The following is a 27,875-nucleotide window of genomic DNA, read 5'->3' as shown; positions in this document are numbered from 1 at the left end:
TGATATATGCACAAATTAATGCATTTATCATTTTGTTCGTTGTTCAAATGGTAAAAGATAAAAATTTAGTGCTCAACAGATAAGATAAAAGTGTGTGTGTGTGTTAATTTCCATCGCCAACAGCTTTTTGTACTGCAGGCTACAGTGATGCATTCATTGGTCATACAGTTAGAAATAAACAAGAAACAGTAACTCACCCAATGACTAAAATGAAGTGATGTTCGTTAACTCACAGTTTATGATAAAAGTATATTGAATAAAATAAAAATGATCATGTAGAATGAGAAAAAGACAACTTCAATTTGTGACACTGGCTGTTAAGTCTGAGGTTTGGAGAAGAGCTTCATGAATAAATAGGAACAAATGTTGATCCCTCCTGACTGAAAGAGCAACTATTACAGTACTTTGTGTCATCATTTCAACAATACATTTGAAAATAACTCATGATATATAATTGTGCCAAATTAGTTTCAATTTCTGAGCCGTAATGCAGGGCTCAAGCAGCGTGTTTTGTGATAATTACTCAAGATATAATATTACAATCTTTAGGTTTTAAGGTCACTCACTCAGCTACTTTAAATTGATATGTTAGTAATATTTACCGTTTACTCTGTGTTGGTTCAAAGAGGCATATAACATTCAGAAAATATTGCAAAGGGTGAAACATTCATACATTAAGGATTTTAAAGTGGCTATACTGAGAATGTCTGCACCTTAAATATAAGCCAATGTCTCACTACTACTGAATGATACAAGCTTTACTCTCTGGTTCACAGCGGACTATTAATAGTGATAACATTTCCATATAGATCAGGGGAGTTTTAATAATGTGACCATCCTCCATCAATATGTCAAAAGTTTCTCCCCCACAACGTGTCGACGTGGGTTTGCTGCGGAGGAGTCAAGTGTTTAAATGAACTACAGGGCTACATGCAATTATAAAGCTCTTTTTTTTGTTGTGCTCGATGCAAAAAAGACAAAAAAACAACAAGAGGTGATAAAGAAGCCAGGACCTCATAATTGCTTTTCCTAATTAAAAGAGAAAAAAATATTCAGTATTAGATGATCAAGTGTAATGCATGGCTGAGCATTGCATAATGAATTCCTTGGTCGTTGCTTTTGTCAATGGAGGAGGTGTTTTTAGGAAGCAGAACGGACAAACATCGAGCCCTCTTTTCAGCCTAAAAGAAAAATCTCATCGTGAACGAGCGTTCAATACTTTGGCCCTTCAAAGAGGAAGCTAAATGAAGCAGTAAAGGAATTAGGCGTGAATATGTTAACGACTGTTTTAATAAAGTTCAAATAGCTCATTTCCTTATGTTCACTTTAAAGTACTGTTCACATATGACTTTGCTTTAAGCTTTTCTTCAGATGCCAGAATACTTCTAGTGGTAAAGTCATAAGCAGAGTCACCAGGTTCCCATGCAAACACATTGTCAAGTATGTTTTCTTTAAGACAGGAAATGTTACATGCCCAAAATAAGAATCAGGTGCATGAAATAAGTTTAGTAGTTCTGCCATAATGAGGAGTCATTTAAATACCTCTGATATTTGTATGCATACGGTTTCTGAAGCACAGTCATGACTGTACACTGAAGGGGATTGCTAATGTGTATGCTGCGACAAATCATATTTACCATTATCATACTCACCTTGTGACTCTGTTTGTGGATACCCTAGAGGCAGTTTTGAGTATTTAGCTGTTCATATGTCAGTCTGTCTTCCTGTCTGTGGACAGATTTTGTCTGTGATATAATTGCAACCGTGCAAGATACAGCCACAAAACTTTACAGGTTGTTGATTGAGATCAAATGGAGGTTGAGTTCAAAGATGGGTGTGGGCCGAGCAAGGGCACCAGAAATAGGGGGGGTAGGAAAAAAATTACGTCAACCCCTCCCCCATCACCCCCCCTCCTGGTCTGATTTAGCTGTTGTGATCCCAGTCTGGTCTCTAGTTTCTTTATGTCTCACCCTGAAGACAAAGATCCAAAGGACCTAAAGACATTATTCTACTTACCCCACCAACTTTTTCAAAATACGTCCAGTGGCTTCCAAAGTGGATGAGCTGCTCATTAAAGAACCAGGTGAACTTGAGATCAAGCGTGGGGTCATGAGACACCTGGCAGGGCAGCACAATGCTCTCACCCACGGTCACATCCAGATGACCTGCTGGACTGGTGATCACTGTTGGTTCTGTAAGCAGGCAGCACAGGGTTAGAAAGGGAGGGCATGTTAGCAGAGTAGACATACCTTTTCCAGACTGTGTGCTGTTTTTATAGTAATGCCCTTCTTTCAGCTAGCTTGTTTTTACCTTTTTTATGTTCTCTGAACATTGAGAAATAATTGCAAAACATGCCACACTCAAAAACAAATCCTTACATCTCTTTCTTTGAGTTTCATATATCAAAGTACAGTCTGAAATATCACTAAACAATGACAGAGTAAAATAAACAAACAAAAGGAAAAACTCAACCATTACGGCAGGTCAGACAAAAGTCTATAATTTGGCTCTGTTGTGCCGAGACAAAAAGCCACCCTATTTCATCCTCAGCATGATGTGCATCAACATAATCTTTGGTCTGTCTCGGCTGGGTGTCTCATTCAACAGCAGTGCAGTGCACAGAATATAGCACAGGCCGACAGGCCCATACACCAGTCCACTGTGAATTATGCATGCATGTCATAAGCAACTAATGGACAGGCAAGCCAATGCAGCATGTCAGTGGTAGTAAAGGTCTATATTCAGCTCTGTCAAAACAAGCCAGCTTGTTTATCTTATACCCCCTAAGGAGAGCCGACTGGTCATGGCAGTGCATTCCAGGTGAGTCTTTGGAAAGTTTGCCACCAGATGTAAAATGAGAGGGGTAAAACTTTTTGCTTCCGATTACTAAGCTGTCACACTCATTTCCTGTTATGACTGGAAGAAAAATCACAAATTGGCTCCCTCATTCCATTTTCTGTACATGGTAATTCTGTAAACTTATGGAATGGCAATATATTTCAAACCATAAAGAGCTGTTTTTATTGTATAGATACATGCTGGATTTTAATGTTTCTGTTTGACTACGAATTGCATAGGAATTGTAGGGACGTGTTGTTTTCGCTTTCTAAGGAAGAGAATCTCAAAACGCATGCCCCACAGATAGGGATAAAGTAGTACCTGACTGATTATTTGCACCTGAGACGCCAGACGAAACACAATTAACTTCAATTAATTAGACAGGAGGATGAAAAGCAAACTAATTATTTTTTTGCCATTTTTTTAATTATTCATTACCAAACAAAGATGTCAAAAATGTTTACTGCTACCTACTTATCAAATGTGAGGACTTTCTTCCCTGTTTAATTATCACCATTGGTATATTTGGCTTCTGGATTGTTGTATGGACAAAATAGGAAGAAGATGTTACCTTGGGCTCTGGGAAATTGTGGCATTTAATAGACTAAACCATTCATCAATTAATTGAAAATCATATAATAATCTTCCTCGTAATCAATAAAGAAAAATATCAGTAGCCCTTAGCAACAGTTAAAGTATTTATTCATAAATTCATAAACACACACACATACACATAAACTTAAGTAATAGCTCACAACATACCGTGGTATGTTGGGATTATATCACGGCTAAGGGGCGTTGTTCGACCTGACGCAAAGTGGTTAACAAATACGGATCTATTAAAGTGAAGGACATATTCCAGTATAAACAGTGTCAATTAACAGAAATCATCCATAAAGCATTGTTCTTACAAACAAATAGGCCCTCCTAGCCGGCGGTTGCTATGGAACATACTATCTTGATGTAATTTACCCTGTTGTTGCCCTGTTACTTTAACCAAGTGTAGCCTAACATTAGCATACCTTGTAGACATTGTGAATCCTAAACTGAATAAATGCCACACATATTAACTGCTTTGCTTGCTCAATCATGTTGTAACTAAGAATTTTTTTATTTATGTATTATTATTTTCTATTTTTGTTAAAAAATAAGACTAACCAATTACGTTAAAACGATGAAAGTTTATGCTTAAGTGGCTACACTGTATAAAAAGAGAGAGGAGTGATATAGAATTTGACGTCATAGCCGATGTATACGGGATCTATACCGCAGCTAACAACCAATCGCTTGATTCAAGCCATCCATTTTACTAATGAACAGTTCCGGTTGTACATGTAAAGAGGCTGTGTGTGTGTGTGTGTGTGTGTGTGTGTGTGTGTGTGTGTGTGTGTGTGTGTGTGTGTGTGTGTGTGTGTGTGTGTGTGTGCGCGTGTGCGTGTGCATGTGTGTGTGTTTCTGTGCAAGCCAATTTGCAATTCAAAAAGGAAAAGGCATTTTAACATAGCACTGTTGTTGACTCTGCTCTTTAGAAAGACCTAGAAAATACATTGCACTGCAGAAGTGTTTGGTTTAAATGGATTGAAATCTTGAACAACCCGAGCATGGCTATGAGCCACGGTGCGAAAAACTATGAATTAAACATAGAGGCACATGAATGCAATGAGCCTCGTGTCTCGCTTCCTACAGCCACTGCCAATCAACTAATTGGACTGTATCTGTCAGGTAAGACTTTGCTTCATTGTTTGTGCTTCAAGGGTGAGGGTCAGTGTTGGTTCATTTTAAATGCACCGCTGGTGGGTTGTGTCTTACAGCTCTTGTTTCAGACAGCCAGATCATTTGTTCTGTGTTCCTTCAAAACACTGACAGTTGCAAATGATGTGTTTATTATAACGGCGGGACAATACAACCTGCGGGAGTCCTGATGTTCAAAAGGATTACATAAAATATTTTCTCTAACAACCAATCATAATACATGACAAAAAGCAAACAAACTCAGATTTTTTTGATATATTACTTGATGTAATTGTTTAGTATGATAGTGATATTGTCTTAATAAATGGAGACTATTACTTTAAATGTATTATTTGTTGTGCGTCGTGTAAGAGAAGTTGTTGCCCTCAAGGAAACAGCTATTGGGAATGAAAAAAACAATAAACAAGCAATATCCAGCTGCCATTTACAGTAAACAAACCTGGGCTGAAGTTTGAAGCCAAGTCAAGAAAATCATATTTTACCTTTAACCAAAAGGCTGCCAGCACTGCTTGCTACTCCAAACTGGTTTCTGGCTACACATGTGTAGAGGCCAGCATCCATTTTCGTAACATTGGAAATCCGAAGGCTGCCATTATCCATCACAGTAACTCTGTTGGTAAAAAATAATATATACAATATATTACCAAATTAGGCCAACTGAGAGTGCACAAGTGTTGGGTTAATAAATTCAACTGAAATACAGCTCTACTCGTGGAAGCTTGCGGGCTGTCATTTTATATATATATATTCAAAGTGCATAACAATATATTCTAAATGAGCAAGTCCAGTGTCCTAAAGCATTTCAACTTTAGCCTGGAGTGAATTTTAATTGGCTCCCTGTGCCTTAGCGTGACATAAGGAGAAGCTCAGTGTGAAGAGTTTGAGTCCTCAGCACTGAGCTGATACCACTTTATGGGAGGAAAGTCTCATTCTGAGTTCAACAAGATATCAAGGGGGAGTCTAAGTAATTGAATGTTGAAGGTCTACTACGTATGTGTTGTTGTTAGAAATATTGTTTCAGCTGAAATAAATACACTTAAACGTAATAGGAACATTTCTACATATCTGGGCTGTTTGTCACATAAGCTAAGGATTTGGTTCTAGGGGTGTCACGATTCTCCAAATCCATGATTCAATTAAATTTTCAAATTCTGACATTCACATTTTCGAATTATTCTTTAGAAAGATGGCTACATGGTATATATATATATAAAAAGAGGATTGTCGAGGATCCTGCTTTTGATTTTGACAATTGAAAGTGAAATTTTGATTGTGATTTTGATCAGTATTCAATTAAGAGCCCTGGAGATGTGAACTACCCGTAATGTATGTATACGGTGTTCAGGTGTTACTCCATTAAGAATAGCTGTGGCTATGGAGCCAGCAAATGGAGATAAATAAATAAATCAAACCAAATCAAACTCTACAAAACAGCAACAGTTAAAGTACAAACAACAACAACTACTACTGAAGTCAAACCATTCCAATCCAATGGAATCTTGTATGTCAGTGAAATTTCATCCGCAGAGCAACAAATTCAACCCGCTTGGTTGTGTGGTAATAAGTTGAGCCTCTATGACAGATTGCACCAGTGGGTCCAAAGACTCTCATTTCATCTGTTGGTATCATCAGTCAAGCCTGACAGATTTCCTCCGACAGAGATAGTGTACTGCTTCTACTTCACCAGCCAACGAGGTGCTTGAGGGATGTAAAGCCAAATATGAAAGATAGGTCAGCAATAAGGCACTGCTAAAATAAAGTGCATATGCTTCCAATCTAGAGTTCATCTGACAACTACTGTTCAAAGCAATAGTTAAAGTCATCCATTAGCTTAGTTTTTCTCATTTCCTTAACTTCCTCATATTAATCGTTTGCGCTGAACTATGAACAAATTTTAAAAATGAACTACATTTTCCTGTTATTTTGAGTACTGGCAAAATAACATTAGGAGACAAGCTGAAAAACTAAACTTTAGAAATGATGGCCCTTTTGTAATTTGTAGGGGGGGGGGGGGTGAGTCTTTAAAAGCATCTCAGCAAAGCCTTGAATACAGTGTGTACAGAAAACGTGTGCAGAACTTGTAAGGGAAAATACGTTATGACATTCATTTTGCTTTCTTTTTAGTGCAATTTGAGCAGAGTCAAGGATAAGGAATAAAAGAAGAAAAACATTTAAGTGAAAGCTGTTTGGTGAGCTCCACATACAGCTATATTAGAAAAAAAATGAAATGAATGGCAGGGTCGCAGGTGACTGAGGCACAAAAAACATGAAATAAATGGTTTGATTAATTCCATTTCCTGGGATGCCAAAGCATGCCCTTGCTTTAGTGAAAAACTGGCCACAAGCTGCACAGAAAGAGCCATGCTAAAGGGATTTATTCATTCAACAGAACCATTCATTTCAAACCCTTATTTCATCAAAAAATAATCAGATATCAATTATATTAGCTGTTTGCATGACTAAATTATTTATTCTAAATACCTACTGCCATTTTTGATCCTTTTGTCTTTCCTATCAAAGCACTTCCTGTAGATTAGAAAACACATTTTCCTTGTTCTCTATCCTTTGATCTCTATGATTACTGGAGGTAATCTATCACATCCTTTAAAAGACAGCGGGAATGAAGTTTTTGCTTACTTGCTGCGTTCTCCTTCTGTTTTTCCCGGTGCTTCTATCAGGCTTTGTGGATGAAGTAATGGCTGTTTGTCTCTTATCTTGTTTTTCCAAAGTAAACAGCCTGAAATAAATACTTATTATATATGTTTATCCTAGTAAAAAAAAGTATCAGCAGTAAACTGCAATTGTGCATAAGCAATCTAGCTGCATTTTCTCTGTTTATTTGACTAATGATAGCTGAGGCAGGTCTCTAAATGGGTCTTTTCTGTCGAGCTGAATGGGTTGTGATAAACAGAAGAGCCCTATAGGATCAAAGACAATGTTATTGTGTTATCTATTTCTTAAAAACACTGTTTTTTAGCGCGAGCAATGAAAAAGAAAATCAGACAAGCATTACTTAGACACCCCCTCCCATTTCATGTGACTTCCTGTGGTTTTGATTGAACCTCTTGCTAGTCACAATTTAATACATTTTAGTTAAGTTTACAGTTAGTTTACATGCTTTAATGTTCAAACTAACTCTGAATATACCTATATTCTGATTGGTCAATGTTCACTGATCTTCCACATCTACACTCTCAGCATCTCTGGGTCATTGCAGCCGGAGAATGACTGTAATGGCAGTGTAGCGGCACTCATATCTTTAGTTTAGTTGTACATCACCACTATAAGGAATACCTGATGGCTCGTTTAAAGACAGAATTTCTGAAAACAGGTTGTGTGCATTTCTCTGTAGATTAAGCGTTGTGATATTTTTACAGTATTTATATTGCACTTAGACCTGTTTTATAACAGAAAAAGACAAGGAAACATCAATATGTGACATCAAAGTGCAGAACTAAAGTACATTATGTACTTGCAACAGTGGCCTGAAAGCGAATTAGAGAAAATGCATTAAAGGGTCAATTATCCTCACTCAACATCACTGAATATATTTTTATATTTCTAGAGAATAACAATAAAAATAGAGGCAGGACTGGCTACATGTTACAGAGCCCATCCTTGATGATTTAAGTCAAGAATCTGCCCTGCTGAGATGTCACAAAGCAACACTGAGCTTCTACCAGCTCATATCTCCCCGGAGGAGGCAGGCATGAAAAAAAAAATTCCCTACAGGGGTCAATAAAATATCACACCGTTATTGGCCTTGTGCTATCAAAACATTTATAAACAAGCAATAAACATTAAATCTCATGCATAGAGATTAATATTTCAGTGAAACAGTTGTTAGACTTACATTGAGCTGCCACAGTTGAACAGACAAAGGGAAGATTTTCATGATCATTGGGATTTCTGTCTTGAAGAGTAATTTGTCAAAGAACGCAACTACAGCTTCGGGCTACTATTCAATGCTTGTGGGAAAATGTGTTATTGACATTTGTGATGGAGCACAAAGAGCTTCACCAATTTTACAATGTCGAGTTAGGGTAGAAAATCTATATACTGTTAAGGACTGATTTCTTCAGTCAGAAAAGTCATGGCAATTTGTATTCATATTGTTTTCAACCAATCTTTGATACTGTCTGTCAATCGTGGTTTACGAATAATTTCCTGACCACACCGGACTCCTTAGAAATTAATTACCTGCTTGATAAATGCTTTGCCCTACAATTCCTCACAAGAAGCTCCCATTTTATCTTCTAAACTGCAAAATAGTGTCATGGGCTGAGCCAGTGCTTCAAACATAACTGGCTTGAAAGTAGAACTTGAACTCTCCTTTCTTAAAGATCCCTTGCAGGCGGCTTGGACCTCCCAACATGATCAAAAATGACCCGCATCACCTTAAAGTCTGTAAGAATTAAACTACATTAGCCTCTTCTACAGTGCCCATTCCCTGTGGAGCTGGGGGTATATTCTCATAACTGAACTGAGAGTCTTCCTTTGTAATGGACTATAACAAAGAGTTATGGATATGAGATGTCACAGGGATAAGACTTGCTATTAAACTGTGCAGTAGCCTATGTCAGGCTTCCTCCTCACCAAAGGGAAGAAGATGTGAGGAGCATTATCCGTCTGAAATGCTTTTACCTTGCTCCCCTTTCTCTCAAAGGTTGCCCTGGAGCAATTAAGGTATTGGGGAATTTGTGGGGTACATAAAATGTGAGCAGTGTGGTATAGTAAACAGGCACTTTACCTCAACCTTATTGGCCGGTGTTAAAGTGAGCTACTGGCTGTAATCTAAAAGCTTGCTCTGTGTCTCCATGGTCTAACAAAAACCTGAGAGGCTGTGAATGAAAAAACATTATTTTAACCGCTTAAGAAGGATTGCATAATTAACTCAGTATATTAGGAACTTGCAGTTTTCTCAAGTACTGCTTATTTAATTCACTTGCAATGCACGTTCTGTATTGGCAACACACCCAGAAAGCTCTTGCTGTTTTAGGAGGAGGATTATAAATTGAATCACATTACATGATGAAGCAATACATATCGTTTAGCGTAAAAATCTTAAACACAGTGGTTCAATCTAAAGGTAATATTCCTGAGAGCTGTTTCCTATATCAATTTTACAATTGCTGGCAATGGTCAGCGGTGAAATTAAATTAAGGTAAGCACTTTATCCTTAACCTCATAGCTCCCTGTGTAAGTGCACAGCAACCCTGTTATGAGGATATCTTGTTATATATGCCTGGGATATAAGCTGATATAGGTATCACCACAACGTGATTTCATTAACTAATCAGATCCTGCCTTGTTCTAAGTAGATCTGTTCTCCCCAGCTCCAGATCCTTGAAAACATTATCCCTGGAAGATTAGAAGGAATTATGGGTATTTTAGTTGAGCCAGTGGGATGGATTAGTGTTGTGCCACCACTGTAATAGCATTGGTAGCAGCCCCATTACGATATGGAGGGAAGTAAATGCTAACGAGCCAGGAACAGGGGAATAGATTTGTGAGAGATGCTGCAATAATGTCAAAGCCTAACATCTTGTATGCAGCTCACCCACTTCAGGGCAAGGCTGTGATGCTAAATCTCAAATGGGATATCTCGCCTTTATGGGCGCGATTGATATTGCACATTGCGGTCTGGATGCATTTTCCTTTCAATACTTAAGAGGATGATAAATCTACCAGTCCAACACTTAGCAGGCGTTTGCAACACATAATCTTGATGCTGATTCTGCTGCACATCCGTAAATAAAACATCTCTTTCCTGTAACCGAAATGTCCTGGCCTGGCATCTATACTAACCATTACTCTGCAACTTTAGTTTCCCTAACATCCTTTCTGACAGGGGGAGGAAAGACATGACTAAACCTGCTGCACTCCCACTGTGGTGGGAATGAATATCCCAGAGGTTAGGTGTGGTAAAGCTGCTGAGCCTGTTAAACAATTAATTCCATATCAAATGAGATATCTGGTCCCCCATTACATCGCCGCATGTATCGGCAGGTGTGCTTTGCCTCCCGCTGGTGCATTCCTGAATAAAATAAAGGTTATCAAACAGAAAGTGGAAATGCATCAAAGCATGATTTGTGTAAATCACACTGTTTAATTTAGTGACAGATTATGAGAGCACACGTGAAAGTGAACACTTTCGAAAAAAAACAACAAAAAGTTTAGTGCCTTTCCTGACAGAGAAACAACTAAAAGAGCACATTGAGGCATTTTGGCTCCTTCCAATTTAATCTTGTCAGATGTTTTGAGCTTGGGAGAACTGCAACAGCGCAACTATCAGCAAACGGTGACATTTCAGAAAATGGAGACATACAAGTTTACAGTATATTTACTGTAATTGGCTGTTGGTGAAAGCGACTGTGCATTGAAAACAGAAAAAACACATGTCCAATACACTTCTAGCAATGGCCAGTGATATGAAGGCCATGTTGTTTGAAGCTGCATTCTACCCTTAACTGCATATCTCCCCGATTGCTGCCACGTGAGAAGAAACAGTATGAAACCTGATCAATCGTCCCTCCTACTGCTGTCTCAACCAGCATTGTATTTTCTGGGGGAGAATGGCTTTTCCTTGTCTGATTAACATTTGTTTTTTGTTTTTCTTCTCTTCTCCTGCACACAAAGGTATTGCATTGATCTGCACTTAACCTGATTTCTAATAAAACAAGGTGTCCAGCTAGTTCCCCTGGTGTCACCACTACTATCACACAAGAACGTATGTTGCTCGGCGACTAGCCATTGATCAGTCCTTTTGGGGTTTTCTCCTGCTACTTTCTTGTCTCGATGGTAGCCTGGATCATCGTCTGCCTTGTGCTCTAATGACCCTCCAGGCCTTACATGCTGCTAATGAGCTGATGGATCAGTGCATCGATCCAAGTGCCGCAGTCTAGGAACGGCCAATTACCTCAAGTAAACAGTGCAGAAACCCGCTCAGAGCACAGCCAGGAGAGAAAGGACAATGGAGTTGAAGAAATGTAGATAGCAGGGGAAAATTGGTGGAGTGCAGAACGTGTCATGCAATTCAAATTGTATTGTGTCACACTGAGGTTCTGTTCTGTGCAGTTTGTCACCATGAATACAAAGTAGGGGAAAATAAAATAAGTCGATGAAATACGATTCTGCAAGTAAAGCAGACAAAACCAAACAATTCATTGTTGCACACAACATGCACTTGCTGCTTTACACAAAGAAATCTGGTACCTGTGGCTCTCTCTCAGGGCTTCCTTCCCTTTCCTCCAAGAAATCACACCCCGAGGAGACATCCTAGGCTTGCATTCGATCAGAACGTCGCCTCCCTGTCGGGCCAGAGTTTGGGCCTTCAACAAATTCTGGGAGAAGTCTGGAGCTATGGCTAATAGGAAGAGGGGAAAGAGAGGGATGTAAGTAATGTAAGTATCACAAGGGAGACAGGAGAAGAAGAAAAAACAGAGCTGAGGTTTAATTTACTGCCAGAAGAGACCGAGGAGCCAAGGGGTAGAGCTATTGATGAAATTAGAGTGGAGGAGCATCCAAAAAACATGCAGGTCATTCCATCCATTAGGTAGGTCAGCTCTCACATCCTTTTCCTTATACACACATACTTGTTTGCACACAAGCAGACATGCACACATAAACTGCAGGAAAACAGACATGGTATATCATTTTTAAGAAGACCTTTTATTTGAAAAAAGGTGTTTTTTTTAATTCAATGCATTTTCCTGAGGAGGACATTATGCATTAAGAATTAAGCCGTGGGGCTCTGAAGCAAAAAATTAGAGAATGTAAAACGAGATGGAGGCTTTGTTGCTGCTCCTTTAGGCCTTAATTACTAAGGCGCCGACGTCTGGAGCTGCTTTGTATGCGCACTGACTCGACAGAAAGCTCTTCAAAGTGAACACACAGCCTGGCGCCAGTGACATGGCTGAGCACCTGCCAACGCATGCGGGTGCATGTGCATACACTGCAATAAACACCATGATACACACTGCACACTCCATCTCACAATTATTTCTTGACGCTAAGAGTGAAATGCCAGCATTTCCTCTAACAACCCAACAGACATTTGTCATACTTGTCTTCTCATAACACATGGTTGGGATTTATATGAACTCATATCTTAAAATATCTACAGTAGTTGGAGGAGTTATAGTTTAAATAAAATCTGTTTATCCCCATGTTTATTAAATTAACGCAGCAATGTACTGCAAAATGTAAAGAGATCTTCTAGGGGGACCAGGTTAACAAAGTAAGACATTTCTGCCATGTATAGTTTTTGAGTTATGTTTTCAATTCTGTATGACAGTGAGATAAGTGTAATGTTTGTAAAATTGCATTTTACTGTCAAAATGGGAACCTCTTGTATAATAATGTTGAAAGAAGACACTTTAATAAAGAGGTGCAGAGTGCAAAGTTGCGATGTTTTAATCTTGATCTTCAGCAGGTGGGCTGCCAGATAAGTCCCATGACTTATAATACAGAACAGAATGTCATAGTGATGAGGTGCACATTTAGTAAATCATGAAGAATAGTGTAGTGGTCACCAATATGGTCTCATAACTCTGTTTCTGAGTCTAGAATTGTTTGTGATGTACAGGCTTTTCACCTCTACATTAATCTGTTTTAGACCTACACACCTACTGGTCAGAGGCTCTGTGGCTTCTGCAGAAACATAAGGTTACTTTGTCAATCAGAGTTATTAAAGTTTGCACTTAATTTATTAAACAATAAAGCAGATACTGTATTTGCAAGTGCAAGTTTCTGAGGAAACGGATCAGCTTGTACATAAAGAGTCGGATTATCCAAATCCTTTGTCCCATCAACAACTCCATTTGACTTCATATGAGCAAATGCACCATTTTAACAACCTAAGAGAATGGGCAAAATGTTATTTTATGAGGCCTAATAAGTAAATGGGAATGGTTCCCATCCATCACAGTCACTATTGCTGGCAGCTGGCATTAAACTATGTTTCTCTTATCAATATAATCAAACCTATAATAATAATAATGCCTTTAAAATAATAAAATAACAAAATGTTAGACAAAGAAAATCTTTGGATTTTAAATATGTGAATAATGCTGTTCTCAGCCCACACAACTGCTCATCCCCCAGCAAATGTGATTATGAGAGCAGAACCAGGGTGCTCTTGGGGCGAACTACTGGCCAATGACTGCAGACGCAAATGCTTTTTTCTTTGCTCAACACAGAATAGAAACAAACTTTGTTTGTTATGTGCTCAGCTTTAATTAAAAAAGAAGGGGTGGTTGTTTTTTTCCTTTTCCGATTTTTTCTTCAAAATGACAGAAAAATAGCACCATTTTTATGAGGTATGGCCTCAAATGATTTAAAGATGGCATGTGGATAACTACACTAATTGCATATAGATAAATCAACAAAGTCTCGTGTGTTTGGGCTTACCTATGACTTGGAGCTCAGCGTTGGTGAAGATTCGGCCATGCTTGTTCTCTGCCACACACTGGTACATGCCGATGTCAGCCAGATTCAAGCTACTGATCGTCAGCACTCCATTATTCGCCTGAACCCTATCGTGCTAGACACACACGTGCACACGCGCACACACACACACACACACACACAGACACAGACACAGACACACACACACACACACACACACACACACACACACACACACACACACACACACACACACACATTTGGCACCACAGGATTCAAAATGCAATACGCTGTGCTAACCTGACAACAAACACTAAACAGGTTTAGACAAGGGGAACAGTCAGCAGGAGGCTTGAGTGGTTGCCTCTGGTGTAAAAATGTGCCTCAATACAACCCAAGGTTTATATTAAATCAGGACGTCACCTGTGCTGGGATTGTTGTAAGCACAGGTGACAGCACTTAACCCCTTGGTTTATAAAAATGTGATGGATGCAAAATCTCATTGTGTCTCCATTTTGTCCCATGTCTATGGTAATGCTTAAAGCTGCATTCATTTATTTTTAAGACAACTGGGGGAAGAGGAGCAAGAAATGCCATGTTCCTAGCCACCTAGAACCATCAGCTCATCTTTTTATCTACTTGGTCTCCACCAACTCCGGAAAAAGATAGGGTCTCAAGCTACAGTAGTCACTAACTGTCTGGTTGCTGTTGTTGGGTAGGTAGCGTTCTTTTTGTAGTTTTGTCATTACAGTTACTCCTTTCACCTTACATGCAGTCATCGGATCCATCGTTAATATACAAATATTTTTTTGTAGAGCTAAGAAAGAAGTTTAATCAGCCTATGCAGAGAAAGGAAGATAAAATCCTCAGAGCTTCTGAACAAACTGCATGCTAACAGGTTATAGTAACTGGCCTCAGATTCACATGAGCCATTGCAGCCCTTAAAATGCTTTCTGAGAGACTTCAGTGGATGATCCTTTAGCAAATCGGACATTTATCACTAAAAGGACAGACACCTGTTTATATAACAATACCATTATATAACAGAGCACAGAGCACAATACTAGATTAAAGGTTTTCCGATATACAAGAGCATTTTAATTCCCTTGAATGATAGGTCTATCCATGCCAATATAATAAACTAATCTTCCAGCTATAATATTTTAAGGATGATGATAGTTTCCTGCAAATTTGTAGAAATTACAGTGGAGGCAGTTTGACTTGTTTTATATTGTAATAAAAGAAGAAAGAGTAAAGAAGAAACATACTCAGCCAAGTAAAGCAAGCAAGTAAACAGCAGTGTTACTATATTTTTAATAGCATTGTTTCCAACAAAATAAGTTAAATAGGCAAATGTGATTTCTATTACTTGCGCTATTTCATGTATCTTGTGTGTATCTTGTGTGGAGCAGCATCTGGACTAACCTAACATGCATAGTGAACATAACATAGTATTCTTAAGTCAACCATTAAACATAGCAACCACTTCTATATTTTGTTTTCTGTATCATGACTGAATGTTTAAATTGATATAAGAAATGTGTAGGATCTTTTTTAAGGAGGGATTCTAAACACTCCAGTTAGTGTCATAACAGTATCACATACTAGGTGTTAATATGCAAATAGTGGACTAAAACCGCTTTCAGGTTGGTAATTAGGGCTATATATGGAGATTTTAAGGACAACGATGTCAACTGTGTTCATTCTGATGAATGGCCTGATCTAATTCAAGCCTTAGCCACAATTTTTCTGTCCTCCGAGGGGGTTGATAATTGAAACACTGCTAATTTTCTGTGGTCTTAATAGGCCCGCAGTGACTAAATGTAACACCCCTCTGCTAAACATAGCACTGAGACATTATCAAACTGTGGTTGAAATCCAAACCTCAGAAGAATTAGTTCTGAAAAAGCTGCAAAACATAGACTATTTTAAATAGATCTAATCTTATGTTAGGTGACAGAGAGACAAATACTGATGTGAAGGTGTTAGATTAAAAATAAATGTGCGAAATTTTAAGAACACCTACACCAGGTAGAGCTAGTAATTACAACACCTGAACAAAGTTCTTCCCTTCCCACTGCTCCATTTGCCCTTTACAAGGATTGCCACTACTTTGTGCTCCCTTTTTATAGTTGTGTCAATTTAAGTGTGGCAGCGCTCATTGTTCTTGCCCTTGATCTTTCCCATTGAGTGTAGCCAGACCTTTTAATGTCACTGACAAAGTAGTCCAGAGGGTTCTGCTGCCAGTCTGTCTGTCGCCTGGAATCATTACAGCACCGCCACTTGAAAAGACAAGGACTGTCCCTTAACATCAGTCAGGGACCCTGCTGTGCTGAGCATCTTCAAATAGGGCTCTCTCTGAGGCCCAGTCACATGATGGACACACAGCTGACCTGGCACTAAAGCCGCCGCCAGAGGGGGGTCCTGGGTGAGGATGGATAAAACAGTTTCCAAGTGGAACACAACAAGTCCCAGGACTGGGTGCTTATATGTGTGTTCAAGGGGATGATGGAAAGAAAGAGAGAGGAACAGAGAGAGAGAGAGAGAGACAGAGAGAGAGAGAGAGAGAGAGAGAGAGAGAGAGAGAGAGAGAGAGAGAGAGAGAAAGACAAAGAAAGAGAGTGGGAGAGAGAGAGATAAAGAGAAAGAAAGAGAGAGGGAGAGAGAGAGAGAGAGAGAAATAGAAAGAAAGAGAGAGGGAGAGAGAGAAAGATAAAGAGAAAGAAAGAGAGAGAGAGAGAGAGAGAGAGAGAGAGAGAGAGAGAGAGAGAGAGAGAGAGAGAGAGAGAGAGAGAGAGAGAGAGAGAAGCTTGAACGAGGGTCATACCGACTTTGAATAGATGATAGATGGTCCTTTTTAGGTTACACAGTGCAAGGGCCCAGGGGGGAGAAAGAAATGAAAGAGATCTGTGTAAGTGCATGGGCTAGTGCCACACTACACTATTCTGTACCCAGTGCCCTGTTAAATAACCCTCAGGGACTCAGTGGTGGCTCTATCACAATCTCTTTATCACTGGAGACAAATGGTGGCATGCGTCTGCTTTATGGCCATCGTTAATTATGCTTGACTTTTCTCTGATACCAGTACTGTTTCAAGTTGAGCTGTGAAAAGGAAAATCATGGGTGATTCATTGTATGCGGATGAAGTAATGATCCTATTGCTGATTGCAGTATGTCCACTCAATGTGTGCTACAACAACAGTAACTCATTAGAAGGCGGCTACCGTACTTTTGGAGGTCGAAGGTAGACAAATCTCAGAAAGTCACACTCACGTATGTGACTAAAAGGGGGGCTGCTGGTGAAGTGGAAAAATACAAGCGTGAGTGGGTCCTTGTTTCACCGGGATGACATTTTAAAGTGACAGCCCTCTTCTGTGCTATTTAATTCCCTTGGAGGGCGCCCAAAATGAGGTGGAGAGAGAGAGAGAGAGAGAGAAAGAGAGAAAGAGAGAGAGAGAGAGAGAGAGAGAGAGAGAGAGAGAGAGAGAGAGAGTGAGAGAGAGAAAGAGAAAAGCTTGAACGAGAGTGTAAGAAAAAGAAAGAGAGCACCAGAGATGCTGAGAAAAAGAGATAGGGAGAGGGAGGGAAAGAGAGAGAGAAGGAGAGCGAGAGAGAGAGAGAGAGAGAGAGAGGGGAGGACTGATCCATTCTAATGAGGAATAACAAATGGCCCTCTTGGCCTTCCTCTCCGTCTCCCTCCCTCTATCTACATCGCTGACCTTTGGGTTTGGAAATTGATTTACTGTTGCCGCTGTTGACGGTGGCATTTTGAAAATGGTAACACCCCACCTCATTAATAAAGCCACATGTACAGAGAATATGTTACCTTGGCCAACCGCCAAAGGGATTTTAAAATTTAATTTACAAATCAATACTGGAGAAGAGATGCACAGGTGGAATCATAAGGGTTTCCTGTGGTTAAGAATGTGTGGTGAATAGAGAAAGCAACCTTTGTCACCCAAAAGCCATGAATGACAGAGAAAAAAATGTTCATAACAATGATGCCTATTTATGATAATAAAAAAAAATGACTTGCAGATGACTACTTCTGTGTCATAATGGCAAACTATTTAGAGTGCAAAACTAAATAGTTTCTACTTCACTCAATGCGCAATCAGCTCATTAATTAAAGTGCCCCAAATTTTAAATATTATCTCAGCTCTCAATTCAAGTTACAGAAACCTAATCCCACCTGCTCCCTTTAAACACATGTCCAACAAAACAGCACCAGTGGGTTTTGGGCTCATTACCCAATCCAACACTGACACTATCAGTGACTGTGATTCCCCGGAGCCGTTCTTTTTAGGCAGAAAGCACACTCACTCCAGCAGCACAATAACACAAAACAAGGCAAATTGCCCAAATGTGAAATGTATTTTGGATGATAAGGCATTTTTCACCCTCCCCAGAGAGATAGACTTAATGATAAAATTGAGAGAAGCAGATAGGATGGATTGAAGACTAAATTGTCGAGTCCCTGGTTGATGACAGGAGAAAATGGCATCACGTTGGCTTCTTTGCCAAAACACATACAAACACACCCTCCCCCAACACACGCACAAGCGCACACACACACGCGCTTTTGCCAAATTTAGTCCCTAGCAAATACAGCCATTTCAAAGTGACATGTTCTTGCCAAGTACAAGCCTGTGAGTTGGAACCATTATGTGCTCCTCAGCAAAATGAATCCAGTAAACAGTGCTGTAACACACAGTGCATCCTTTAAGTAAGATGCTGCTGAATCTAGTGTAATCTTAACATCTTTCATCTTACACATTGAATTATGTTTATCTCCATCCATTCAACTGCCTAGGGCCTGAATGAAAAAAAGTAGTATATTGACACTGCTACCGATAATAATACTATTTAAACAGAAGCCCGTCAGACTGAGCCTGCAGATTTCAGCAGTTTTAGTGTTGTCGAGAGAATGTTGTGCTGATTAAAGTTGCGGAGAAAAAATTAATATTTTTTGAATATACATTTTTTTATCCCAAGCACAAGGCTCATGGACCCAGATGTACAATGTAATAAAGGTATTTGTGTTTGACAGGGGATTAACATGGCTGCTTCTGGTGTAAATGTTAATGAGAACAATGAATTTATAAAATGTTTGAAAAGTGTACACCAGTTCAAATAAGCGGCAGCAGTTCAAACTAAATATTACAATTAAACTGGAAAGAAAGCCAGGGGTGGAGCTTTTACAGCAGGTCAATATTAGATTATTTTAAAAAACATTATTTAGTATTTGGAGCTATAATATGAAAGGGTGGTGGATGCTCTTTTTGTTTTGTATGTGTGTTACTACTGTCCTCGTGTAAAGTGTCCCTGGGTCCCTTTAAAGGTGCAATAAAATCCAAGCTATTATTATTATTTTTGACAGATTACCTGATTTTTATCTTCTTTGTTGTGCTTTTGGGTTTTAGTGCTGCATAGCAGGGGGAACAGTGGATCACTCTGAAGTTTATGTTTATCACATTTAAGTTTTCGTCGACAAAAAATATGCAAGTTAAGAAAAATCCCTTACCTCCATGAGGTCCAGAGGCTCCCCGTTCTTCAGCCAGCGGTATGAGGGTTTGGGCTTGGCGCTGGCTTTGCACTCCCACACCAGAGTATCATCAATTGTCTTTTGAACATCTTGAGGCTTCTCAGTCAAATAAGGTGCAGCTGTGAAGTCACATAGCACATACTGTAAATGAACACTAGACAAATGCTGGAGCATTTCCAGTACGCAGCAGTTTCAAAATAAATCAATGAACAAACCAAGCAGACAATTAGTTCATTAAAGAGGCATCCAAGGGCACAAATCATAAATCCACTTACAATTAACCCACACCTCACCTCTACTTGAAAGATACATTAATAAAGACATCTGTATAAACACAGAACAGGATAAATAGGTTTGTTGAAACCTTTCACTGTAAGGTTAAAATCAAAAATATACTCTATAGGATTTACTAAAATCAGCCTGAATTAGTTACACTGATGCAAATATTTTATGAGAATCAGTTTTATTATTATTTATTATGTCTTGTGATGCTTACAGTACAATGGAAGGGCTGTAATTCGGTTTTCGTAATGCAGTTAAAAGCAAAGGTTATATTCCCGTTTTGTCTTTGGAAACATCTAAAATCCATAGAGAAAATGCCTCTGTATTTATCATGGTGGTGCTGGTGCCACATAAATGACTAGCACCTTATCTCTGGCGACAGTGTAAGAAGATTTATGGGTCTTGTGAATCATCCACATAAATACCAGACGCCCTGCCAGGTTCACGAGGAAAAAGCTAGTTGAGGCAATCCGTCCGCTTGCATAGCTGTGTTACTTTGATAATGTAATAATAATAATAATAAAAATGCAATTCATTTTTCAGAATTCAATTACCCTTTCATTGTATCTGAGATTGATCAGAGTACAGTTACAGCTGGAACAGTATCCATGGTACATTCAGTGTCAGGGTTTTCAAAACCACACAGTCTCTCTTATGGCTAGGTCATATGTGGCTGTGCGTGCTATGTGTGAATCTGTTTAAATCAGTCATGAGGAGCTCTGTGGATCCCAGAAGAGGATCAACGGTTTGTTCTAGGCTCCAAAACAGTTGGTGTTTAGAAACCGTGGTCCTGTCAACTTAAAAGACAAAAATCATGAAACTGTTAGATGACAGGAGAAATGTCTGGAAGCGTAAAGACAAGGAATGAAAGTGCTTCTTCCTGATTATTTCTCTTTGTATTTCCTATCTTTGTTAACGGCGCTGCATGCATTGCCTAAAGTGCATTTTACTCATTAAAAAAAATTATTTCAAAAGCCTACAGAGAGGAAATGTTTGGCAGTACCATATGGGAAGTGAGATAATATGTTGCTATCAAAAAACAAGCTCTCTTTATATTTTTTTATGAAAAGAAATTACGTAATAAATACATTCCGAAACCAGCAAGCTCCATACATCACTATGCAGAAAAAAATACAGAGATCAGAGATAACATAATAGAAGGGAAAACATGATGCAAGCAGCTTCTACACAAAGTCAATCTAACTGTGTCTGAACCCATTTAAAGGCAGTCATCTGCTTAACCATGATCTAATTTCATAAATCCCCTGGAACTACAGAAGGACAATTAAGCGAGAAATCGAAAGAGAGGCCACCCTTTATTGTTCCTGTGCACGCATTGGTTGGGTGTCACAAACACCACATCCCCATATTGATTCTCCTATTCTTCTATAGAGTTGATGGATGTCCCACAAGCTTCTGTCTATGAGAGTTTAAAATGAGATTACAGATTTTTATCACCTGGCGACTGGCCAGTCTGCAAGGCTTTGAGATGAGACAGGACTTAAATCTAACAAGGAGAAACATGACTTCCATACAACTAAAGCAGAGGAAATGTGCAGAGGCCATGCAACATGCTACCAAGACAGTGATGACTACAGGTTGTTGAAAATGATGACCTTGTTTACACAACGGCCTGCACATAACCATGCTATTTCCCATTGTTTAAAGGCCTTTACATCGTCAAGGCCCAGTGTCGTGATGCTATACTGCTTTATGAACAGGCACTTCTCTTCAAAGAAACCATGTTGAATCCTCAGTCTACCTACAGGTACTGTGAGCATTTCATCTTACCCACAGGTGCTGCAGAAAACTCTGTATTATCATATCAAAGGCACCCTCCTTCACAGCAAAGAAAAATCTGAATTTGATGATTTCAGTCAAGCACATCCCTACAGGGCCCTGTGGGTAGACATCATCAATGCATAAACTGCAAAATAATGGAGAGAGAAACCATAAAAAACTTTCATCAAGGGCCATTAAAAGCTTTCTCAGAATATGTGCTATAAGTCCAGTGTTGGTGAGGGAAAAATCACCTCTCCCAGGTGGTATAAATCTGTGTGCGCTACAGCCCTATGTTAGCCGCTGGCACAATAAAGAGCTTGTCAAAAATGAACTACTGGTAATAGGTTAATTTATTACCACACTGCACTATAGAATGCAGTTATATATGGGTTCTAATAAAAGCTACAGAATGCAGGTCAACAAATTAAACATTTTGTTCGACTCACAGCAAAGCTACACTTTTATTTTTTCAGTTGTAGTGAACCTTTGAGGCTATGAATCAATGGGTAAAAGATTTAGTCAAAGTCCATAAACGTGCATGGGGGTTACTGTGGCTCAGTTGGTAGAGCGAGTTGGCCAATGTCCGAAGGGTCCGCGGTTCGACCCACGCCCTACTTGTGTCATGGTTGCTGTGTCCTTGGGCAAGACACTTCACCCACCTTGCATCGTGTGAATGTATGACTGCTTTATGTTGGAGGAGGTGGTCGGAGGGGCCGTAGGCGCTGATTAGCTGCCAGGCTTCCGTCAGTCTGCCCCAGGGCAGCTGTGACTAATATGTAGTTTACCACCACCATGTATGTCTGTGTGAATGAATGGAACCTGGACTCTGTAAAGCGCCTTGAGCACTGAGAAAGGCGCTTTATAAATCAAAGCCATAATAATTATAATAATAATGATATGTTGGGAGGAGAGCTGACCGTTTAAGGCATACGATATCAGAAGTTTAGTTTTAGATCAAAGTTACCAAAACCATCCTCCTACTCACCATAGAAAGAAAGCTTTCCTTTAGCCGAGTTTCTTCCTCTGGTGTTTTCAGCCACACATTCATATATTCCAGCATCCTCCTGCTGGAAGTAAGGGATTTCTAAAACGCCGCTGGCTTTGTTTATGTCCACCTTCCTGCCAAAAGAGGCTCCATCCACTCTTCTCCAGCTGATTGTTGGCACTGGGCTATAGACATGAAAATATAACACACAGCAAGGCCACAAAATGAAATATACTCCCAGAGATCATCTTATTTTGAGATTAATCTCAGACCAATACACATTTATGATACCAGTGAATACTGAAAAACGCTTATAAAGCATGTCAATGTTTAATTAATCTGAAACATTAACTGATGAGTGCTTCTTCTGTGTGTAGCACTAGAAGAAGTCAATAAAATGTGAAATCCCTTCATAGGATCGTCACACATTATCATGCAGCTTAGATTGATATCGTAAACAGCTAATGAAAGTTATTATGACTGCGGTATGATAAGACATAGTGGGACATACTTTCCAAGGGCAAAACATTCAAGTTTGATGGTTGAGCTCTTAGCAACAGGGACGACTTCAGGGAACTGCACTTCGATCTTTGGCTCGTATTCGCCCATCACACCTGGAGTTACAAAGAAAAATATAGAAATGATGCCACGACTGTCTGAAGGGAATTCTTTTAGCTCAAGGCATGAAAAGGTCACAGAGAAACAAAATCAAAACAAACTGTAGGTCATGACTGTGTTAGCTGAAGAAGTTATTTTCTTTCAACACTATACTGAGTCCAGTGCTTTCGGGGAAAATGTCTAATACAGATTTTTCTGACCACTGCAGTGTTTTCTCTTGCAAAACCCTCTTTATCAGCAAATACCATGTTTTCTGATTCTAACAAAGCGATTTTTATGCTAAACCCTAACTGGCCATCCTTTTACGGATCATATGATCTTATTTCATAAGATATTTCATAAGATTATATTAATCTTTTTACGTCATTTTTCGTAAGACATCATGTGAGTTGTTGTACATAACTTTCCGTAAGATATCATACAAACATGTTGATGAGAATACATTGAGCTACTTTCAATAAGCCAGCAGCTTATTCATCAAAATTGATGGTGGCCAGCTAAGACTTTCACCTTTGCGATTTGAAAGTTGCACTGCCTCAAATTTTTTTTATTTTGAAACAAAAATAGTCATTAAACTTCCCCTGTGTTGTGCTTTATGCATAGTGAGTAGGGTATACTGTCATACCGTCGACCCGCAGCACTAGAGGAGTTGGTGGTCCTTGAACACTGCTCTTGATGACAGTGTTGGTAACTACACAAGTGTAGTTGCCCACATCAGAGGGTTCCACTTTGGCGATGTAGAGGTCGCCTGTTTTTTGGGACACAAATCGCCGCGTGTCCTGGATGACAAACGATGGGTACTCATTGAAGATCCATGTGAAAGTAAGATCTGTGGAAAAAAGTAAGGCACACGGGGCACAAGTCAAAAACACAAACAGTATATATACATCATCTATACCCATGTAAAGATGACGTGTACAGAATCAGCAGTCTCATCATTTCGGTGTGAGTGGATGCCTTCGGGAGTTAAGCAATTAGTAGACTGGATTGAGTGTCAGCCTTCCATGATTAAAACACAATTTATAATTGAAAAGCAATTACTCTTACTCACTATTGGGTAAATGTTATTAATATGATTAAAGTTTCACAGGTTTACTTGAATATGGAGTGATGCTGCTGAGATATCAATGGTAATTTTACAATATACGGCAACTGACAAATCATTAAAAAATCTCATGTTTCCACCATCCTTTGAGATGGTTCATCTGAGCCTATCATTTGCCACAGCATGCTTTTGTTTAGAGCTGACATGATGGTCAGTTGGTTGATTGTTTGGTCGATAAGCTCTTGTCCGACCAAAAGCCTTCAAACACGTAGATGTATTACTCATACTCTATTTTCTCTCGAGTACCTGATGATGAACCTGACCCTTTTCCAGATGAATTTCGTTCCGCTTTGCTTCCCTGATCCATATCCTCATCGTTGAGTGGAGCTAGGGGGAGTAAAGGCGGAAGCAAGGTGGAACGAAATTCATCTGGTGAGGGTCAGGTTACCTGATGATGACTGAATGCTGTGATTGTTCTGGCAGTATTTAAAAGTACATGTGAGGAGAATGTAACATTTGTACTTAGCAAACTCACCCAGCGTAAATTACGCTTAAAAGAATATGTCTGTAATTGTATTACCATTGTATGAAGAACTTATTTTCTGTTATGTTAAATTTCATCTACTTGCCTTTTTTCATACCTCTTCTTTGGATTTAGTACCTCATAAGAATTTCACAGAGACAGTAGTTGCACATTAGAAAAGCTCCCCCCCTGTGCTTGTCATGTAGCAGAGGAGGACCTTAAATCATGGCTTAAGCTGCAGATCCTGCATAATGCCCAATAAAACCAATGCATTACAGAAGACAGATCATCTTGTTCAGTATGGTACCACCTAGTCTAGTATTCTTCATCCATGATAACAAACTGGAAAAGACTCCCTGTACTACCAACCAAATTGAGTGCAGTCAGAGGAGCTTTGCACTAACAATCAGCAGCATTATAAAAAGGAATGATGGTGTTTTGACATATTGACACAAGGATAGATTGCTCTGGACCATATTGCATCCCTGTCCCAAAAGCAATCTTGGCCGTTGAAAGAAACTTGTCTATTCGATGACTTGGCACTACAGAACAGGGAATAATTGAGAAGTGAGTTGGACACTCATCTACTGACTCAGTGTTCTTTAGTTCTGCTCTTTAGGGGGCAAGAGGATGTGTGGGCTTTGACATATTACTTCAAAGCTTGCAAATCACGATGTGACACAGAATCTTGGGAACTTCTGATGCACATGTGAGAAATGCTCCTTACAACAAGTACAGAGTGGGTGTTTTATGTGGGTTGGACTGGTAGAGGACAACCTGACATTGTAATCATCCCAAGAACACAACATGGGATTGGAACATGGACCAGTGTAATCACATCTGTCTGACTGTTTTGTGCCAATTATGTTTCCTGCTTTCCAATTAGCAACATTTTGAATGTTATAATGTATAAAACATTACGGTGCTGTCTAAACCTGCTGTTACTTTCATACGTCTGCTAACAACCTTATTGACAGATGTGCATTGGCATTAAAGAAAAAGTTTGTTTATTTTGGGAAATCCACTTTATTTGAAGAGTCGGATGAGGAGATGAATACCACTCTTGTGTTTATATACAAGGCTGATCCTCCCTATAGGCAGAACATGCGCTGTGATTAGGGCCTCATTATGCGCACATGCGGTGCAACTAACTAACTAACTTTAGACTAACTTGTCAAAAATGGTCAAAGAGGGAGTATGTCTAGAGCTGAAGTGGACCGAATAAAGCCTGCAGTCTTGCTAGCCACCTGTAATAACCCACTTGTCATTCAAAGCAGTCATGTCATGCAAAGCTTAGAGCCTTACTGTGATTTAAAAAGGTGTGTTATATAAAAAGTCAACCCTGTACCGTTGTCATCAACCGGGAAATTATCTATGGAGACCAAAACCATTTTTTTGTACTAGACTGTAAACATCTATTGGAAAGGACTCGCTTTTGGGGTCAGCCTTAAGTAGTCGTTTAAGGAACTGCAGTTTTTGGCACTCCCACACTGGTTTAATTTGTCAGCCCCGGAGGTTGCCACTTGTTTTAGGCACATGATAAGAGGAGTTGCAATTTGATTTTAATGTTTATTTTGTGGTCTCTACTGCCATGCACTCCATCCTAGCCTCCATCACTTGTATCAAACAGCACCTCTTGCCTTGATCCATCCGACCCACCGAGAGAACAGCTGTAATTCTGTATATATTGTTACTGTTATTCGTATATTTTTATATTTCCCTGTGTTTAATATTGTTCATTTTTTTAATCCAATTTATTGTTTCTAATTAATGCTTCCTCTATGTGTGCTATCCACTGTACTGCTGTGAATAAGAAATTTCCCCTCTGTGGGACTAATAAAGCAATATCTTATCTTATCTTATCTTATGTCCCATCTTCCCTAAATAATATATTCCAGCTCTCATCCCTACAAGGTCATGTATATTTAATGACTGTTTTTGAAACAATATCTTCCAAAGGTGCAGGGCACGACAAACTGGAACAACAACAAATAAGAGGTTACTAATTGGTTAGTTAAAGATTTATAGTGAGAAAAAGGAAGCAGGAAATAGGAAGTACAAAGTACCAATGGATGTACTTGGTGATTTGACTTGAGAGCCTTCTGCAGATGGGTGGTAATGGAATAATGCAATCATGACTGACAGTGAGTGGCAGATTTTCATTGTGCATCCATTTAGTCCTTGTATAATGAACAGGCAGCATCAATTCCACCTTAATGATCTGAAAGGAAGCAAGAGGAATCTAACATGACAGGCCAAGGACATACTGAATACAGAGTGGGCTAAGTGTGTAGGGCTATTGTATCAAAGAAAAGTATATGCACGACTTGTGTCAAAGTTTGTCCTGGCAAATCTGTTTTCTTAACAGTAACAGCCATTAACCTGTGCTACTGTACCTATCTGTATTCATAACACATGATAAGTTCACTCTATGAAATGGCTTAGGTCACGCACATGGGAAATATACCTGCAAGCTATGTTTGTTGTTACTGGCCAGTGCAGCAAGCAGACTCTGTTTTGAAGTATATGCACTGCAAAGAAAGAATAAGTGATTTCAACCTTGAATAAATCTAAAAGGCCCGTCTCCATTAGTGAAACGAGGTCAGATGCATTAGGTGCTGAACCAACCACAGTCATTCAGATCGTCTCAAAGCAGAAGATGACACAGACTGACATCTAATGCAAATACAGTACAGTGCAGTGGAACAACACTGCTGAGCTCCTTTTGAAGACTTGACAATATTTGATAATTTCCTATACGAAGCATGGCTTCAAACTACCTTACAATTTTGGAACAGTCTACTTCCTGTAGCTGTCTTGATGGTTTTGAGGGATTGTTAAAACGACTTCATGAATCCTGCATGGGACATTGAAATCTCTTAAATGGGAGACGAGGCACATCCTTGTTTAAAGCTGTACTGCGCTGATCATGAATTATGTCCCTATACCCTTTGGTGTATGAGGGCATGTTTCTCACTTTTCCAACTATTCAAATGCTAGTCGATTTTCTGTGTTTTATATGTGCGACAATACACTCATAGTGCTGTAAAGCTTGCACAAGGTATCATATCATTTTCATGAATGCATATTAAGACAA

The 27,875-nt window shown here is 39.3% G+C and overlaps 1 protein-coding gene across 1 annotated transcript in view; it reads right to left on the bottom strand.

The window, feature by feature from the left end:
- Positions 1-27,875, bottom strand: part of cntn3a.1 (contactin 3a, tandem duplicate 1) — a gene marked incomplete at its 5' end in the record, with an annotated part of 63,916 nt that overhangs the window by 8,802 nt on the left and 27,239 nt on the right. The window contains 8 exons of the mRNA XM_083920128.1: positions 2,017-2,192; positions 5,073-5,200; positions 11,806-11,956; positions 14,002-14,131; positions 19,523-19,662; positions 22,593-22,777; positions 23,104-23,206; positions 23,836-24,039. Of these exons, the coding sequence (XP_083776254.1) occupies positions 2,017-2,192; positions 5,073-5,200; positions 11,806-11,956; positions 14,002-14,131; positions 19,523-19,662; positions 22,593-22,777; positions 23,104-23,206; positions 23,836-24,039 (1,217 nt within the window). The remainder of the gene's footprint in view (positions 1-2,016; positions 2,193-5,072; positions 5,201-11,805; positions 11,957-14,001; positions 14,132-19,522; positions 19,663-22,592; positions 22,778-23,103; positions 23,207-23,835; positions 24,040-27,875) is intronic.

Source organism: Echiichthys vipera (assembly GCF_963691815.1).
Source record: "Echiichthys vipera genome assembly, chromosome: 9".
Classification (NCBI taxonomy): Eukaryota; Metazoa; Chordata; class Actinopteri; order Perciformes; family Trachinidae; genus Echiichthys; species Echiichthys vipera.
The sequence above is the reverse complement of the archived record's forward strand: the minus strand, read 5'-3'. Positions and strand labels throughout refer to the sequence as shown.